This window comes from Diadema setosum, chromosome 18 (assembly GCF_964275005.1).
Source record: "Diadema setosum chromosome 18, eeDiaSeto1, whole genome shotgun sequence".
Classification (NCBI taxonomy): domain Eukaryota; kingdom Metazoa; phylum Echinodermata; class Echinoidea; order Diadematoida; family Diadematidae; genus Diadema; species Diadema setosum.
This window is the reverse complement of record NC_092702.1, coordinates 16,295,215-16,308,681: the sequence shown is the minus strand read 5'-3', so window position 1 is coordinate 16,308,681 and position 13,467 is coordinate 16,295,215. Positions and strand designations below refer to the sequence as shown.

Below are 13,467 nucleotides of genomic sequence, written 5' to 3'. Positions count from 1 at the left end.
TGCTTGACTGGGAAGGGTAACCTGGGAAGCAATGACCACATTGCTATGATAGCTACTGAGCAAACTCATGCATGCAGTGATGCTGAAGCAATGCCAATGTTTGGCATATACTGTTTGGGATTCATTTTCCTATAGCGTTTCATAGCTCCCTATTTGATGTTGTTGGGTGAACTGAAACTGCACCTGAAGTGCCATTCCACTCCAAGATCAAGTTGACCTTCATGAACACGAATATAATCTAACAAAAGAATCGTAGAGTTTGTATCAAAGTCGAACCTCACGAAAGTAAGTAAATTTATTGTAGAAGCTTTCACCGATCAGCGATGAGAGGTGCAACCACGTACTGTTTAATGGCAGGCGATGGTATAATCACCTCACAATCATCCCAGTTGACTACAGACAAATCTCCGCTACGGTAAATTTCATCAATGAAAATAAGATGAATCATCTACATTAAATAATTAGTCTTGCAGTAGCCGATAATGCATTGTATATAGCAACGGTCACTTTTCGGGGGAAAAGATTAATTTCTTTCTACATCAACGATAAACGCAAAAATGATTTTGATATTTTTTGTGTGTACATATCGATGGGAGAATTTTGGGGGATCGTTATTAGCGTCACTTCAAATTTGTGTGTAGTCGTTAAAAACATTATGTAACCGGAATACCATAACTCTCTTACGTGATGTCCGACTTTTGACAAAACATCTTCCATTTTGTTGGTTCTGACTTTTCCCTAAGTTTATCAAAGTAATCTTGACCATAGTGTAGACGACTTGCACTTCAATTTGTAACTGTACGCACGAAGTGTGATACCCTAAAGCTGGCGCCCTAACATAATGTTCAGATAACCCAACTCATCCTCCTCTCCTCCCCCCCCCCCCCCCCCCCAATATTCAACAAATCATTTTTCTGATGACTTCTTTCCGTAACAATGCGGTGAGCCCGCGAGCTTTATTCATGGAGGTACTATAGCGTTGACTGCGGCCTCCTAGTTGACTCTGGCCTCGTAATATCATGGAGTTACATCCTAGGCCGTAGTGTTGGAGCTACAACCTCTATGGTTCTATCATGGCCGCGATGATTCTCTAGAGGGCTCTGTTGAGTCTGTCGCGTGCCGGTCTGTGCTCCTGTTCTTCCGCTCATCAGCTGTTTCGTTGCCGGGGATCTCGCCATCTTGATTTATCCACGCTACTCCATCGCACCCTGCATGCGGGAGACAAAACCCGAGATATGTGATTAACAAAATACTGAGCAATGTTGCAGCATTGTGGGACATAGGCCTACTATATTCATCATAAAATACTCGACTTCTTACTGTGAACATAAGTAGAATATTGAATCGAGGCTTTGTGTTGATTTGTGTTGATTTGTGTTTGCATGTGTTTGTTTGTGTGGATGTATGTGTGTCTGCGTATATGTGTGCGAGGGTTAAGATGATGAAATGATCATAATGCTATCAGCGATCTTGATTTGAAGCGCTGATAATAATCAGACGTAGCCAATCTCAGCGTCCTTCTGCGCACGGTGGCATACCAAATAGATGGAGAGGGAGGGGGAGGGGAGAGGAGGTGGGGAGGGAGAACATGTAGAGAATCTGATGGATTGACGTGACACAAGGATTTGTACAGTCAAGAGATGAATGGCTGGGCACGACGCGGGCAAATGAATGCGAACACAGACAGAAAGAGATGGGAGAGATGAAGGCAGGGAGAGAGGGAGGGGGAGAGAGGAGGTAGAGAGGAGAACAGGGAGGAGAGGGAGCGAGAAGCCTGGAAGACCATTAGTAGTCATGACAACAATCCGGCCATGTGGACAGATGTTTTCCAGCATCGCGTGCGAGCTCGGTCCCCGGGGCGCTGCTCCCCGATCAATGAGCCAGCCGCTCGAACTGAAAGCAGCAAAGCAGCACAAAAAACAGCCTCTCTACCTTGAATAATTAGAAGACCGCATGCTGTACCTACAAAATTAAACTATCGCAACGACCATTTCGACTGGCTGTAAGCTTTACATTGCTGCGTTTTGGCGCTCTTTTTTTGGTCCGGTGTCTCGCTTTCTCCCCCGTCTTTCTGCTTCTTTCATACACCTACAATAACGTGGATTGATCGTGCTCATGCAACGGATATTCGCGCTATTTTAGACGAAAGCATCCCTCTCCCTGCTTCTTCTTATCAATACCTCTTGTCCCTTCCCCTCGTTTCTCCTATATTGCCTCTCCTAGTTCATTCTCTTCCATCTTTCCCCATACCATCTTCTCCTCTCTTTCTTCTTTTCCTCTATCCACCACCCCCCCCCCCATCGCTCGTATGAGAGTATGACAGGCCAGAATGTATGATGTCGACAAGAGAATCTGATATAAGGTTCTGATGACAGATTTCGCTACCTCATTACTTGCCTCCCCTATAGTACACGTATGTCGTGGATGGAACGGTGTTGTCATGGGGCCGTATAGAGGCCTCTCCGTATCAGACACCATTAGTGATGCCCTCTTCCAATAAAGAGATGTCAGGAGAGGAAGGGCAGGATGGGCACCGGATGAATTGATGATAATAGTTAGGGTGTTACAAAGAGAGTCTGACACGGATGCGAACATGAACTGCCCTTGTCCACGAAAAACTCGCCACTTGTGACGAGAATACGACACGGGGTTGAATGCAAATTTTGGGAGCATTTTATCTCCCCATGTTATTAGTGCCGGCTTCGATAGACAGAGCCATGCGATCAAACAAATATAATGGCAAAAGTGTCAGGAAAATAGATCAAAGACTAGTAAGAGAGTTACGGAATTTCAGAGTGTCTGGTGCTTTCACGAAACAAAAGCATTCATCACAGGTGTATATCACGCAAATTAGATGACGTCACGATAATATTCTCGCCTCACAAGTCTCCCATCAACCCTAACAAATCATGCGATGAATTATTGAATCCTCTCTGGGTCACAGTACTGCAGAGTTGTTAAAACTCAGCTACGACAGAAGAACGGTACTGTAGTCTGTAAATTGAGGAGGTGAGAGGGAACATGATTCGTTCTTTATTATTTTTTTTTGTGCTTATAAAGCAATGAGAGTAATCTGAGGCAAGAAATCGTTTTCCCATCAACTCAGTTATGATTATCGGTCCCTTTTTCTCTTCGTCAGTTCTCATGAGAGAATTTTATATTTAGCCAACTTTTTAAGTCTATGACTGTCATTTCTTGTGATTGCGATTAAACATTAGATTATCATGATTCTGTGATTACACCATCTTTTACCAAAGTAATCTCGTGCGTGGAGTGGTATTTCCAAGTTAAAGGAGACCTCCGGATGATTTTCAGATTTTTACATTTGAACAACTGTAAATCAGTTGTACTGCTGAGGACAGAGTTTCAGAATTTGTGATAATTGGGATGAAGGATAAGAATATTTTCCAAATTTAGAACAAATTGCAATGAACAAGGATGATGACATGGCAGAGTCACCATAAGAATGCATGAGTTGGGGCTCAAGGAAGCAGAACAAAAGAAGAAGGCATGCATAGATTATACACAGGTGAACTCGCAAGCAAGCGGTATTGTAATGGAATTACACTGCTACATTTCTGAAATATGTGAACCTCCTATGTCATCATCCTTGTTCATTGTAATTTGTTTAAGGTTTTTCAAAGTATTGTTTCTCTGCTCAAGAACCACAATAAATTCCACAAATCTATACATGGAGTTGTCAATTTATGTACTACATGATGTGAAATTATGAAAATCGTCTGGAATGTCCCTTTAAGATCGCGTTTCAACCTGGCGCTCACTATCAAATACCACTATGAAGAAATATGATTTGGTGACAGAAACGGAATAGATGGATTATTTATTCCCGAGTGAAAATCCTGACGTATGAAATAACATATTCAAGAAGTCGAGGCGACAGGTTGGCATTTTGATTTGGCATTTTGATTTGGTTGTGGGAAATTATGCGCCTCTGTAGGCAAGACTATTTGAGCTCACATGTGATGAGAGATGATCATTGCAGATGCCAAGGAATGATATTACAGTACTATAGTCAAATTCGAATGAAGGCATGGTTTTATCAGTACAGGTCCATTATTTTCTCCCGTCAAATCAATACTCGCCGTAACCAGTCTCATAGCCATTGATGCCGACGATGGGAACAGTCAATGTGCATGACAGATCATGCTAATGTTTGTGTAAACGGGCACGGTGGGGTTGAAAGCTGCTAAAATAATGTTCGTATACATTTGACGTAATCTGCGATCATGCAAGGGCATTTATTGTTTTGCCTGATCTGACTGCTCACGTACTGAACATTAGGTGTATCATCAAATTCACTATCGGTTTGAAGTACACGTAGTTGCATGAGCTTTTATTCGCGTCTACATCCTATACAGCGACTGAACGTTAGAGCCGCTGATGATGAACCGCGAGCTGGGTGACGTCACTTCCCGTCTGCAGGTCAGATTTCTTGGAAGTTTGGAAGAAGAGCTTGAACGAATAGACTGCTTCCTCCTTGCTCATCGTCACTCTCGCTTTCACTGATGGATGCTGGCAGCAAGCGATTCGTCATTGTCCTTGTCTTCGCTATAGGCACCTGACCTCGTTAACTATTCCAACAAGGCGAAGTGTCCGTCCTTGACCCTAACTCTATTTCTTTCTTTCTTTCTTTCCATATTGCTGTCAAACGAGTCAAAGCTGGTGGAGACTCCAAACAACAAGCGGACACTTTTTTTTAAAGTGGCGGCAGAGGGGCAATTACGGCGAAGAGTAGCTTGATATATGTCAATCTTCGAGCCTACGAGTCGTTAGCATCCCCGCTTTATCGTCTGAGCAGTAGCATTAGAGCAGAAAGAAAGGGGGAGGGGAAAGAGGCATGGATGCCACCTGTGCCTCGTGACCAGGGGCAAGGTTAAGGTCGCTTGGTGGTTGGGTCAAATTCTTGTCAGTCACAGTCACCCAGGCTTTGGAGATGGTGTGTTTGAGAGTGTTAGATCACATTTACTGCCCATATGCGGTCGAAACGCCCGCCAAAGATGGCAGGGTCAATTAATATTGCTTTGACAGATTGACATTTTCGGGACCAGCGGAAAATAAAAGAGAAAGATAAGCGCTAAAACCGAAACGAACGATTTAAGCCTATAGAAGCAAAACAAAACAGATATGAACTATGTGACGAAGAATCGTGCGAAACGTGGGCAAGTGTACGAACGTTTGACCTCAACTGAGAAAATCCTCTTTCAGAAACCAGTGCCTGAAAGCAATGTCATCAGAGAATAACTGGCCTTGTAACCATGGCAACATGCAAACAAACCCATTCACCCGCCGTGTACAGGCTCAGACAAATGAATGAAAGGAGCGAATCCATGCATACTAGAGCGAATTTCATAATTTTCGTAACATTTACTACTGGGGAAAGATGTTCTTGCTCTCCCTTTATAATCCCTCTTTTTCTTTCCTGGTGACACGTCTTTCTTGAACGACGCAGCAATATAGGAAACAGGGGATATTGTGTCTACAGAAGGGTGACAGCCATGGGAGTCGCCATCGGATTCTATACCAGCGGATGAAATGATCGTGGTCTGCACAAGTAGACTAGAGTCGGCACCTGCAGGGATCACGGCAGAAACGTCGACTTCCACCGAAGCCATCGAAAAATCAGCCCATTTATCATGTTTGTGGGTCAAAGCAGAAGTGCCACATGACACGGGTATGATAACACAGAAATCACTCCTACATCACATGCGACATAATATTGCACATTATTATGATTATCACAATTTTTCTGCGGAGCAGATGTCCAGAGACGAAAACCTGACATATTTCATGCATGACCTATGGAGTGGGAGCGGGGGAGGGAGGAGGGGGGGGGGGGGGGGAGGGATACAACAGGCAGTAACTCCATTGCAAGGGTCAGACATCTTGACCAACCTGTCAAAGGATGTAGGCCCACGCACCAGTTAGGGCCTGATGATGAGTTAGGAACCACTCTCCCTCCTAATCGCATCGCAACCAACGACGACGGACAGGTGATCGTCGATATCGAGCCCGTCGATGCCACCAGCTGATTGCAGTTGATGACGGTGACGGTGTGCAATCAGCGTGCAACAGGGTTGCAGAAAAGTGTGACAGCTATCATGACCAAGATTATTATGAGGACGAGGAGGAGGGGGGGGGTGGGTATAAATATCTTTCAAGTGAAAGTCACAAAATGGGAAAAATGCAGCTAGCTCATTAATGTTCGAGACCAATATGAAATGACGACACATTCATTTTGGTACCGTTTTTTTTTTCTTTTAATGATAGCTAAAGCACGTTTTAGAGCGAAATTGAACAATCAGGTTAACTGGCCACACATACAACAACAACTATGGTACCTGGATTAGGAAAAACCTCGAAATAGAAGGGAGCTTTGCGGAGGTAGGGGCCCATTTTTACGCAGTCCCATCCCAGTCGTATCAACCAGCCACCAGACGCGGAATACCAGAACGACCGTGACCTGAAATGCCCGCGTCTTAGAGGGAGGCTGGGTAGTGGCGGGCTGGGTCCCGCGGGAATCACTCCGAGACATTCCTAGGAATCAGGTTCGCCCGTAACGCGCCGACAAGAAAAGGGGGGTGGGGCGGAGGCGGGATTTACAGCTCTTGCCAGTCATCCACTATTGACACATTAATACTTTACTGTCACACCACGATACACATGTGTTGTGGTGTATCAACACAAGAGTTGAAAACACTCGTTACTTGAGAAATCTCGACTGTAGATGAAAAACATAACAATTTTCAGTGATTTCTTTTTCCTCCTTTCAGGACATAGGCCTGATACGTGATAAGCTGTTACAAGTGTTCCTGGATGATTATGGTTTGGGGATTTACTCTTCCCGTCTTTCTTTCTTTCTTTCTTCCTTTCTTTCTGTTTTCTTAAGTGTTTTTCTGTTTTCTTTACGACACAAACCGACTTAATTTTCGCTAGTCGAACCTGGATCTGTTGCAAATGAGAAGGATATTACGATTCTCATTATTGTGTGGCCGTACAGTTTGTTAGATGAGTTCTTTGGAGTGATACTTAACCTATAGGCCTACATGGATATTTAGAAAAGCGACGCAGTGTTGTTCCAGCGCACTATGCTCACTTCACGGACGTCAAAAATCTAGCGCGCTTTTATCTCTTACATTTTACCTCTGATAAAAAAAAAAAAGCGAAAGAAAATACCACCTCTTTTGTATGTGATAGCATTTGTTTTATGTTGCTTTCTACACTATTCTTTCACTATCTTTCTCTATCTCTTTCTTTTTCTCTTGCAAACACAAACACACACACATACACACACACACACACACACACACACACTCACACACACACACACACTCACACACATACACACACTACAGCCTTCAACAAACCCGCAGATTTTGTGGAGAAGCTTTGCCACACGAACTGAACAATGTGCGCCTCTGCCGCTTGACAATTCTAGACGGTGTTGTCTGGGCCAGCGTGTTAGGGGGCAGGCCGATCGATAAAATCCTTCGACTTCGCTCGCAGAGGAAAAAAAAAAATAATTTTCTTCTTTTTTTCTAGTTTCTTTTTTTTTTCTTTCTCTCCCCTTTGCCTGGAGACGAACATGAGTAAGAAAACACTTGGCGTTACTCACAAGATGCTTGAAAAATTCGATGACAGCAGATTTTTCAATTCTTCTCTCGCCAAATATTGTAATTCGAGTGCGCGCAGGCGGCTTGAAGCAGCACTGATGCAGTGTCTACCTTGGAGGCGCGCTCCAAGCAACTTGCTCACATCACCCCACCTTTCGATTATATGCCATCCAGTGACGGTCGAGGACAATCAATGCATCTTTCTTGCAATGCAAACGTTGTTCCCGAGTCCTCAGATGGGTTGACATCCAACCCGCATCTCTGTCCCGCGTTTTCGTGTCGACGCGCACGCGCAACGAACGCCAATGCGGGTGACTCGAGGGGGATTTCCGCGCATTATTCCCTGGCTTGTGAAGATACCACAAGAGAGAGAGTGGTTCTCCCCGGAGCAGCTGCTGAGCTCTTGACAGAGGAAAGTTTCCGGAGACTCTGTCGTAAAAAGTACCGTGCTATGAAGGTTTAGCCCCCCCCCCCCCCCCTCCCCCCTTCCACTGATTGATTCTTCAAGCAGGATTGCCTCGGAGCACTCACCGCGTAGAATATGAAAGTAAAGAAGGATGGAGGGAGAGAGTGAGATGGAGAGGGAGCAAGAAAAACAGACGAATAGACAAGACGAACAAACAAACATATCAAAGTAAAACAAAAACTCAACCACAACAGCAGTACAAGAGTCACGTAGTCACGTTGTACCGATTCTGGGAGCGGACGATTTAGAATAATGAAGTATCGTTTATCACAGTTTCTAACGTTATTCCCCTCTCAAAGGAGAAAATCCTTACGTGTATTAACGGCCCTACATCCAGAGTAAGAGATTCCATAACTAACCAATTAATTTATAAGGATTGTCTGAGGCAGATTGTGAGTAGTACCAATAGTGGAAGTAGTAAGAGTTTAACACTCAAAAGTTAATTTGTGGCTTTTGTATTTTACGAAAGAGATGGAAAGATGTCAAAATGCATGGGATAATAGTGGGAACCCATTATAACCTCTTTCTAAAGGATGAAGATGAAGAAAATCCCGTATGGAAATTACTGTTGCATAGGAATGTAAGCGAAACAGAAGCACAAAATTAGTGAACCCGTACAAAAATCGGACAAACTACTTGAATTGATTTAAAAGAGGTTATCGACCATGACCTTCCTGGACGTCTCGAGAGTTTAAAATGGCGTTATACCCTGCAAAATGCTGTACTAAAGAGGAAATACTTCTATATATTCCGTTCAGAACGATACAAAAAATGACAAAAATCTGATAAGAAATAAGGAAGATATGACATTCTGAAATTTCTCATTTTTTTCGGAAACATCTCTTGACCAGTCATTAGGCCAAAAAAAAAAAATGGTTTGTTTGCCCTTCGCGACCGACCGAAAATCACGGAAATTTCTGGTCGGGTTTTTTTTTTTTCCTCTCTCTCTCTCTTTCAAGTTTTTTTCCCCCAACAAATTTCATCTTCTGCAAATTTGTGAACGGTGTTAAACCCAAAATTATCCATTTTAAGCTACAGAAAGAATGAAAAAAAAAGTCTAAGAATATTTTTTAATCTCATCGACCCGTCGTAATCGTGTTCGGGCCGCGCGGGGCCGCAGGCTACGTCTTATAGCATGCATTGCATGCTGTAGCTACCTTTTTGGCTCACGTGCATAGGTAGTGCGCTAGCTAACTGCGACCAGCAGCCCCATACGTATAGCGTAATGGGGCTGCGGACTGTAGCATTCAGGATCATGACAGAGTAGTATCGCGGACAAATATCAACTTAGAATCGAAACATTTCTTCAATTTGAGGACCTACCAGTGAAGTTGAAGTATTGACAACAGGTTTCGTGCAACGTTTGGTTCTGCCAATAGTCCCTTTCTGTTCGAATTGATGACTCAACGTGACTCGGTCGAGAGGAACCTGGGAGAGCTACACTGAATTGACGGCCAGCGCATGCGTACACAGACATCTTATCCAGACAATGGATTTGAAATTTGTGCGCATGTGATGTGTGCGCTGTGATGTGTGGAGCTGTTTGCAAAATTTAACAAAAGGGGTCATATACTGTAACCGCAGTACAAAGCCGTTTCAAAACAGCTTTGCGTTTATCTTGCTTCAAAGGGCTTCTAGAAACAGGTTTCTGGAAACCTGTTTCGGAAACCTGTTTCTGAAAGCACTAATTTGCGGCTTTCGAAAAGGCTTTCCGAACCCCATATTCAAAACAGCTTTGCATTTATCAACTCGTAAAAATTCCTTGAAAGCCGTTTGGAAAACCTGTTTCTGCCGAGAAAAAGAATTGATAAACGCGCCCTAAGATGAACGTTATAAGTGTTTGTCAGTGAGTGTTTCTGCCTCGTCTATACGGGCCCTGGCAAGACGTAAATTTGAATGAATCCCTTGGAGTTTTGAGTGCATTAAACTTGCGCCACATCCTGTACAAAGTTGAACTAGAACTCGATATACTGCCAGAAGGATGAATGTATTACGAGATGCCCTGCCAAAGTAACAAAAGTACATGGATAAAAAGGGTATTGTACAAAAAAAAAAAAAAAAACAAAACAAAACAAAACAACGACCTACCCACCCTTTTGGGTTTTGACAATTAAGGGCAAACAAACAATTTTTTTTTGGCCTTATGAATATTCAAATGCGCTAGTTGACGATGTTGATATGCTCTCACAATTTCTTATTTATGTCACATACAGAAATGACAATAATGTCATCTTTCAGCTGTATGAATATAAAACTTGCCTTAAAAACACCCAAAATTAAAAAAGAACAAATGTTAACTCTCTTGGTACGAGAACATGCTTTTGCTCGTATTAGCTAACAATAACAATTTTTCCGAATTTCATACAGGCCTATAACATACATGAAAAATCGTGAGGGTATGACGTCATCAACTCGCTCATTTGAATATTTATAAGGACTGGTCAAGAAATGATTACCGAAAAAATGTGAAATTTCAAAATATGTCTTCCTTATTTCTTGTCCAATTTTTGTAATTTTGTCTTCGGTATGTAGGGAATATTTCTCTCTTTCTTTTGAAGTTTATGTATTTTTGGGGTGGATTTCCTCTTTAAATGATTACTTACTGGCATCATAAATACGATGCCAACGACTGATATGATCTGCTGCTTTGATCACGTGGTTTCATTCAAGCCCTTCCTCACTGAGGCAGTGTTTGCCTGAAATTCTAATCGGAAATACTCATTTCATACAAGTGCGCCTATACATACTCCTATGTAGGCTACCGAGCATGGTGACTACAGTGGCCATATTTATAGCACACAGCGCATACTAGTATTCCCACTCAGGGTCCGTCTACAAATTTCTATCTTCCCCATTGTGACAACGATACCTTTCTTTCAGTCTAGCACACTCGGAAGACTTCTCCAACGATCGATCAATTATCAAGATACCATTTGGAGTCTAATCAGGGATTCCTACCTATGTAGAGCTTTATGAAGAAGAGGGGAAAAAGCACTGACACCATCGAACCCTGACAACCGATTTTTATTCCGTCATCAAAATGAATCATCGTGAAACCTACTAACCTAGGGACCGACCTGTGAGTAATGCAGACGGCATTTGTGTTCGCCCCGTCAGCATCAACAGCCCGTCTTTGGAAAACTAGCCACACTCACAGCTGCCTTGTAAGGCCTTACCACTCACTCTGTATGTTTGACAGAAAATATTTTTTGTTTCTTCTTTTTTTCTCCCGAACAATCACGAGGTTCAAAAATGTGCAGATGCAGGTGGCAGAGAGAGAGAGAGAGAGAGAGGAAGGGGGAGGGGCGGGTAGGGAGCCCCCTCACTTTTGCAGACGGCATACACTGTTACTAAACACATAGGCCCGAATTCTCAAAGGTGGAATAACTTCATTACACCGCTTATTCCGCCGATTTATTACGCCTCTTATGCAAATCAGGCCCTCGTGACGTAAAATGACGCGATTTATTCCCCGGAATAACTTATTCCCCGGAATAACTATTCTGCGGAATAGTTATTCCAGCTTTAAGAATTCGGGCCAGTGACTGCAAAGCGGGACAGGAATGCAAGGGACACTCGTTTCCCCGAGAGAGTATCGCGATTTCAATCGCGATTCAACTGACTGCATGAAAAAGACGGTTTGTTTGGCTCGATTTGAACACACTTGGAGTTGTACCAGTAAAACTTCCGACTGAGTACTAACCCGTTGAGGACGAGTCCCGAGTATACTCGGGCAGATGTCCATGGGTAATGCGTGTCGTAGCAAAATCAGCCCGCCCCCATGGGCTAAACCGACTATACTTTTCCGACCAAACATTAGCACTATGATCAGTGGCAACAGTGGTATCATAGGGAGGTGGTGATATGCATACGGGACAATTCACTGGACTCGTAAACTCGATGAAAAGGTCCTGGGTTCGATTTCTATCCAGCGTCTTCATCAGATGTTCATCGACAAATTCCCTTTCACACCTAACCAGCCAATGGTGGAGTTAGAGAAACGGCAAGGCCCTTTGGAACAGCAGCGCTCGTATCCAGGAAAATCCACCTTGGGTAGTGAGGACAAAATCACTATCAATCGAGCAATCTTAGGGAATAAGGGTAAGGATGAGGATCAATATACATTAGTTGGTTTTAATCTTAAAAGCACCGGACTGGAGTGTGATAAGGATCCGACGTACTGGTACACGGTTTCCTGACATGAGAACTACAGTCTTGCAGCCTGCTCGATTGGTGACAAAACATTGGAAGAAATTTTCCTTTTGAGGGGGAGGGGGAGGGAACCTGAAAATAATGGAGAAAAAGCGATCTTACATTTGATTGGTGTCATATAAAAATGAATATGATGATGATGATGATGATGATGATGATAAAGTAATGATAACGATAATTACAGCATAGCAATAACACAGTTATATCATTATTATCATTATTATTATTATTATTTTTGTTATTATCATTATTATTATTATTATTATTATTATTATTATTATTATTATTATTATTATTATTATTATTATTATTATTATTATTATTATTATCATCATCATCATCATCATCATTATTATCATCATCACCGTTACTGTTATTACTGTCAGTATCATTGGAGAGAGTTATTCATCTCGTCTATGTACACCAACCTAGTCGATGATAAAATGACAAAACCAGTCATAACCAACTTCTTCTAACACACATAAAACACACACATTCACACACACTCACAGACAGACGGACAGACAAGCGTTTCGAGTTATGACATATATGCCCCATTTATACAGCGCCCTCATGGTGGACAGGCAATGTTATCAAAGTATGGATTTCGTGTGGGTGCCAGTACTGGTGGAAGCAAGCTACACTGAAGTAGAATACGTCATACTGGGGACATGAGTAGGCCTACATGCATAGTCATAGTAAGGCAAGAATTGATATAACTGTCATTTGTATCATCATCAGCATTAATATCAATATCATCATTGTAACTACTACCATTATCATGAAATTTCTTCTTATCTAAATATCATAAACTTGTGGGAGAATGTGAGCATCCTCGAAAATTTGTGAGCTATCATGAAAGAAATAAACACACAGATACATACACACCAAAACAAAGCAAAACAAAACAAAAAAACCGGGGTCGTTGCATCTGGTATCAGGAAATGATATCTTGATTTTTGCCCCATTGATAACAAAGTTGAAATCGATGCATTTGTTGCTGATAGTGCAGTGTGATCACAGTGCAAGTCATAGCAGCCGGGGGTCAGCCAATCGCAGACTGGGCAACAGGCTCTGAGAAATGACTGGACGACCAACGGCATTTTGCTCTCTACACATCATTATAAGAATCATTTTCAGAATCGACTGAAAGACACT

General features: G+C 42.6%; 1 protein-coding gene across 1 annotated transcript in view; it reads right to left on the bottom strand.

Moving 5' to 3' along the window:
* Positions 1-927: 927 nt before the first annotated feature.
* The window catches only part of LOC140241869 (uncharacterized), a 32,098-nt gene continuing 19,558 nt past the window's right edge, over positions 928-13,467 (bottom strand). The window contains exon 2 of the mRNA XM_072321623.1: positions 928-1,208. Coding sequence (XP_072177724.1) covers positions 1,194-1,208 — 15 coding nt within the window. The 3' untranslated portion in view covers positions 928-1,193. The remainder of the gene's footprint in view (positions 1,209-13,467) is intronic.